This window comes from Amblyomma americanum, chromosome 5 (genome assembly GCF_052857255.1).
Source record: "Amblyomma americanum isolate KBUSLIRL-KWMA chromosome 5, ASM5285725v1, whole genome shotgun sequence".
Lineage (NCBI taxonomy): Eukaryota > Metazoa > Arthropoda > Arachnida > Ixodida > Ixodidae > Amblyomma > Amblyomma americanum.
The window spans coordinates 164,563,357-164,569,591 of NC_135501.1; the positions used below are offsets into that span (position 1 = coordinate 164,563,357).

General features: G+C 49.5%; 1 protein-coding gene across 1 annotated transcript in view; it reads right to left on the reverse strand.

Annotated features, from left to right (window-relative positions):
• The window catches only part of Wdr62 (WD repeat domain 62), a 38,520-nt gene extending 33,347 nt beyond the window's left edge, over nt 1–5,173 (reverse strand). The window contains exons 1-3 of the mRNA XM_077665666.1: nt 4,473–5,173; nt 3,746–3,835; nt 2,795–2,886 (exon numbers count right to left, since the gene is read on the reverse strand). Coding sequence (XP_077521792.1) covers nt 2,795–2,886; nt 3,746–3,835 — 182 coding nt within the window. The 5' untranslated portion in view covers nt 4,473–5,173. The remainder of the gene's footprint in view (nt 1–2,794; nt 2,887–3,745; nt 3,836–4,472) is intronic.
• Between the last annotated feature and the right edge of the window lie 1,062 nt (nt 5,174–6,235).

Here is a 6,235-nt window from a genome sequence, read left to right on the forward strand (position 1 = left end):
ACTGCCACACTTCATTCATCTCCCCATGCCACCCCCTCTCATGTTCACACTCCAGAAGCACCACCCACCACTCGCTCGTCCAACTCCACCCTTCAGAAATTCCACCCATCAACGACCCTCCATAGATTGAAAGCCCATAGGGCAGGGGAATGAAAAATCAACAGCGAAATCGAATTAAAAAATGCAGAGGGAACCCAACTGCCCTCCAGAAGCACCAGCCACCTCCCCACTCTACCCCATTAGATAGAAGACTGCCCTCCCCCCCCCCCCCCCCCCCCCCCCCCAAAAAAAAAAAAAACCGGCCACCCTTGACCCACCTCTGCTCATCTTCACCCTCCAGAAAAATTCTGTCTGGTGTGTGATGCATCGACTTATATACCCTATTCACCATCAGATTTGGTGGGCGACAGGAGGCTCATGCATGGCAACCCTGTACCCCCTTGGCCACCATACTTCTGTGAAGTTCAAAACTAAAATCTTCAACTGAGGGGTACTCACAGACAATAAAGACACTGCACAAAGGTAGATGGGGAGCAGGCAGCCCACTCCACTTCTCTAATAAGCATGTAGAAGGACGCTGACAAAAGTCGCCTCCGCCAAGACTTGGTTTGGGGGTGTAATTATCGGATTTGCCGGACAACAGGATTGTCTCGCTCGTGCAAGTGCGAATAGGCGCAATGCTATGTGACCGCCATCTTGCTGTGCACCACTATTGCTTGCACAGGTGTGCCGCACAATTGACGTCATGAGAATCTCTATAAATATCAAAGTAATAATCGAGGGTAAATCCAACTGCTTTCGCGGAAATGTCACATCCGATGTCTGATCGCCCCTAAATTTTTTCCTACATTCCTCAACTTCCCCCTCAACTGAGGGCCTTAAGCCAATGGCATTTGATTGACCAATTGTTCTCCTGATGAAATTCCTCAAAAGATAATGTGCACTGTTTGCCTGGAGAGGCCGAGGCCATGGCCCGTATTCTAACTTGTGTACTTGTGTCCCCTTCAAAAATGTCCCTTTCAACCAATCAGGTGTTGCCAAAGGAGGCATTTTCTAGAGGGACGCAAGTTAGAATACGAACCCTGCACTGTCAACCTCTTTTTAATTTCAGTGCAAGAGTGAAGAAAAGAATGCCAGAACAAAACGCAAAACTTGAACAACAGGAAATATAGATCTTTTGTTTTCAGAAAATGCAAATGGTATTTAGATATCAAATGTGAAGAACAGTTTAGGTTTGGATATATTCGGGAAAAAAAAAAGCACTCAGATGAGTGCTGTTTATCAATATCAGGTGAGAAAAGTGCACGCTTTGAACCAAATTTATAGCGAGTTCCTTACAGCAGTACAGACGTCAAAACTTTAGTTCCATGTGTTTTTTTATTTGTAATAATGTATAAGACATTAATCTATATGGATCACCTCGTGGTATTTACCTATGACCGCTAAATAAGTTATAACTGAATCTCTTCTCTCACCTGTTTCGATTTCAGGTTCAGCTGCCGAGCAATGGCTATGACATCAACAGTCAGTATAGGTCACGTGAGGCATGAATAAAACTGTAATGTAATCGCTGCTTCTTCAGTTGTTGCGATTCTTGCTGTTGAGGCATGCTGGCTTCAGCATTGCAGTGAATTAAAATGACGAAGCAGCAATTATATTCCAATTTTCTTCATGCCTCACGTGGCCTATACTTACCTCTGACATCATAACCATTGCTCGGCAGTTGAGACTGAAACAAGGGAGAGAGAAATTCAATTATAAATCATTCAGTGGTAGTAGGAGAATACTATGTGGTGATCCTTGTATAGTACTGACTTTCATATCATTACAAAGAAGACAACATGCAACCGAAATCTGGTGTCTACACTTCTTTCATAGAATGATTTGCACAGTGTGATCTATGCAAGCACCTCTTATACAAAAACACCACTGCAAAAAAAAATGCAGTTTGTCACGAAACTGCCAGTGCTAAGTGATCTTCATTTCGGTTGCCGATAGCCTGCCTAGCATAGTGAACTTGGTGTTGACTTAATAAGTAGTCAGTCAATGGCATGTTTCAATCTTTTGACAGCACAAGCTGCCCACAATTTTCTGATCCTACCAACTATGCACTTCTAATGCCAGTAGTGTGGGTATGAGTATTGCACACAAGCGTGCCATGTTAACTCAGCAAACAGCACACCCGTGTTCTGTCCAAGTCAAAAGGAGACCATTGGGAACAAATCAATAACCACCGTTAAAAATCACCGCAGTGCAGTCAAATGGCTACGACCACTGCAACCGTAGCTGATACCAACCTTTATAATTAGTTTGGTAGCACCGAGGTGCGTTAAAGAATATTTTGTTTGAAATCCACCCCATTTTGTCTTAAACAGAAAGGAACCATTTGGAACAAATAACTACCATTCGCATTGCCAGCAGCGCAGCCAAATGGCAACGATCTGTGTAGCCAAGCTGGTGCTAAGCTTTGTAACGTGTTTGGCAACATTTAGGTGGGCGTAAAGGTAATTTTTATTTTGTTTGAAATACACTCCAACTTGGTGGCTTCTCTCAGCCACATCGGACAAATCAAAACTTGCAATGGTACAAGTAGCTGCAGCCCGAATGTAAACTAGCTGGCTCCAAATGTCATTTTAGAAGTTTCGTGTGGTCTCTTTTTTTTCACTGGAGATGCCTGCGAAACCACGATCGTCCACCGACGAGAGGGCGTGAGAGAGAACGAAAGAGACCGCTCTCTCGCGGGCACTTTTGCGCCTCGGTTAGCGGCGGTGTGCGCGTGAACCAGACCACTCACCCGGCGGGGTAGGCCACCAGGCCCGAGCTGGGGTCACAGTCGAGCGCCGCGCTGCTCGTCACCGTCAGGCCCAGCACCCGATCGAGCTTGACCTGCAGCAGGGGTGCAGTCCCTTCAGTCCCTTCCTCCGGCGTAGCGGGCAGCGACGGCCCGAAGCCCGTCGCCGCCTCGGGACGCATATTGCTCCCCAGGACCGACGCCCACACAGCGCCAACGCCGAGGCCGCCCTCGCCCCCGGCGCGTCGTCAAACAAGGCGCGGTGCGCGGCGCATGTCTCAAGGAGAGAGCCCCGGCCGGCCACCAGGCAGCAGCGAAGAACGCAGTAGGTGTCGCAAACAGCGGGCGAAAGGCCGCAACCCCGGGTCACAACCCGATCTTGATCGACAAGCGGTAAGCAGTGCGCGGAGCGCAGACGACGCGAGACCACCTCTAGAGCCGCGTAAGCGCATCTACCTGACTGTGCTCTCTGATTCCGTCACCACCACACGCCTTCGAAATGAGCCAGTCGATGCATATAAACCGACGCGAGCGGGAAGCTTCAAAGCACGCCTGCATCGCACGATATCCGACTTCGTCGGGCCAGTGAACGGCAGGTATCGGTTATTCAGATCTCGTCCGATAGCGGTGTGTGAATGCGAACTAGTTGATGCTATGAATTGCGTGACATACTGAAGCCGTCGACATACAAACCCGGCACTGAACTTGAAACTCGGGGAAGTTCGAGCGCCGCGATTGCACGCACTGTAGTGTTGTTTCTTAGAGCTGAAGTATATGTTACGTTTTTCTCAAAAGATACAAGTCCAACCAGCTAAACAACAGTATCCGGAGGTCTTAGTGCCCGCGACGTTTTTGAAGAGCGCGGCTGTCGGGACACTAGGCTGCGCGCTGCACGCGGCCAACAAACAACAGGTGGTTCCGACACCACGGAGTTTGGATCCTGGGCGCGCTTACCCGCTCCGAGAGAGGCGTCGCGTCTCCACGGCCCCTCTTGAGGGCCGGTGCCCGCACCAAGCGAGGCACCCCACTGCAAGGATCCTCCATCTGCATGGGCATCGCACAACGCATCATCACTCACACACTCGTCTGCGCAGCTGCGGCAAATGCAGACCTGTCAGCTACAGAGACAAGACTGTCGCCCGCCTAGCTGTTTACTTATCGTACAAAGCCTTCCGCGTGAGACTAAACACGATCGGTTTCGTTTCGATAACCACCGGCCGGTACAACACAGGAAAACAAAACTGCGTCGTGAGCGTATTCGGAACGCACGAAAGGCAGGCAGCGGTTAGAATGCGCACTGGAAATGCATGCACTGCGGGTAAATTAATTTGTGAGGCCATTTCCGTACGGACCGAGGGCGATTTCGACACTCGTTTGCACCAGAGCCGTTGCCGATGGGCCGAGAGGGCTCCATGCAAAGTGCTCGTAAGCGTGAAACCAAATCCGCTATGACCCACAAAGATCAAAACGCGCCGGAATCGTGCACTCCGTTCTGTCACAGAAGCGCTAATCACTGTGACGTTTGCTCGTATCGTGACATGCCGTAGGCTGCGTTCGCGATGTTCTTTTGTGCGTATGATCGATGTCGCCTTTGTCTAGCAGAATGCAGGGGCCGCAAGTATGCTGCATGCCGTCAGCGACCGGAGCACCCGACAGGCTTGACCAAGAAGGAGGCGGTTACCTGCTGGAGTGACGGCAGGCGGGCTTGCAGCAGGTCGAAGCATCAGCCGACAACTCGACAGCACGCATCAACGTAGTCACCAGTACGGATATATCCTCCCTTTGGACACTGGCACGACGCTCAAAACGACCACCAACACATGCGCTCCACACACGTCAGCAGCGATTCACACAAGGAGCCGACAAATCTCGCACGGGACTGCTTGCTGTCGTTTCCAGCTTAGCTGAAGGAGGCTCGCCGTACAGCAGCACACACACACACGCACGCACACGTCACTCCTCTGCTTCTACGTCCACATCCAACGTAGATGTTGCGGTGAAGAAGACATGGCTAAGATCGCGAAGTGCTCGCCCGGTCTTTCCACTTTGCCACAAGAATCGGGCCCATTAGCCACCCTCAACCGTTGCCGCCTGTCACGCACGCAGCGTACGCTGCTCACGGTGAGAAAAAATAATAAAAAAAGACAACCACATTTCCGTACTCATTTGGTGTCCTCCGGGAGCAAATCGTGCCTTCAAGAGAATTTAAAATTTCACGAAAACAATGCGCAAGTACTCCATTAAATAACATTTCAACAAAATACGTTTATAGTTGTGACGGATGCCTCTTTTCTTTTGTTATTTCTTATAGTTACACACAGTGCACACAAAAAGTTTCTTCTAAGAAAAAAGCTGCTCAACTCGGAGATATAAAAATTAATTAATTAAATTAAAACGGAACGAAATGTTTCTGCGGCGCGCCGCCGCATGAGGCAGCACCAGTCTTGTGCCTTTGATCGATAATTCTGCTTGACTTTGTAGAAAAATAAATAAATCTGTACGTCATTGTTTAATCGTTAATTGTTTAATTTTAAATTTTTCATTTACTTCTTTTTTGTCATTTTTTTACCACAGTAATCGTGTCCTCAAGCAGACGACGCGCGGAATGAAGCTCGCTGCTTAGTGCGGCCAAATTTCCTTATAACGCGACAGCGTGAAGGAGCTCATGTCGCAGAAAAGCCGGTGTCGTCGGCGGCGTTGGCCGTGAGCGAAAGATGGCGCATCTCGGTGGACACCTGAACCGCGCCGTAAGGGAAGGGATTTTCCTCCCCTTACGGCGCGGTACGGGTGTCCAGCGAGAATTGTGAGAGATTTCCTTTCCTTGAAACCAATTTTCATTTCATTTTCCTTCCCTTACGTCCCGGTTAGGGTGTCCACTGATATATGTGAGACAGGCGTCCTTTCCTTAAATTGTCCAACGGGCCAGGCGTCGCGCCGAACGGGCGATGGCGTTCTGTTCCGTGCACCCTTTGGCAACGCTGCAACACGCCGTCACGTCTCACTCTTAAAGACGAAACTTAAGCGTCCCCCAAATTTTCATTAGATCAACACCTGCTCGTTCGGCGTAACAGACGTGTGACGATCGATCGACTTCCCTTTTAGTGGGCAAGCCATATCATAACGTTAGGCCATATAAACTGCATTGTGATCCAATCAAATTTTCGTACCTCTTTTCCCTTCCCTTCCACCACCATACTGCACCATACTGGCGACGTATGTGTTTATGCAGCACCTGTGGCCAATTGGTGGTTGCTACATCAGCAGTCATCGTTGAGTGTTATGGAACGGTGTTACCGAAAGTTATAACCCCACCTGCGCCACTTACATAACTTCCTGCCAAAAGGCTAATCAAGGGCGCTGATCAAGGTCAGGGTTCGTTACCATACACGGCACACACCGACGCCTGCCGATACGCTTCATAGACCTCCGCGCTTTTCGTCTCTT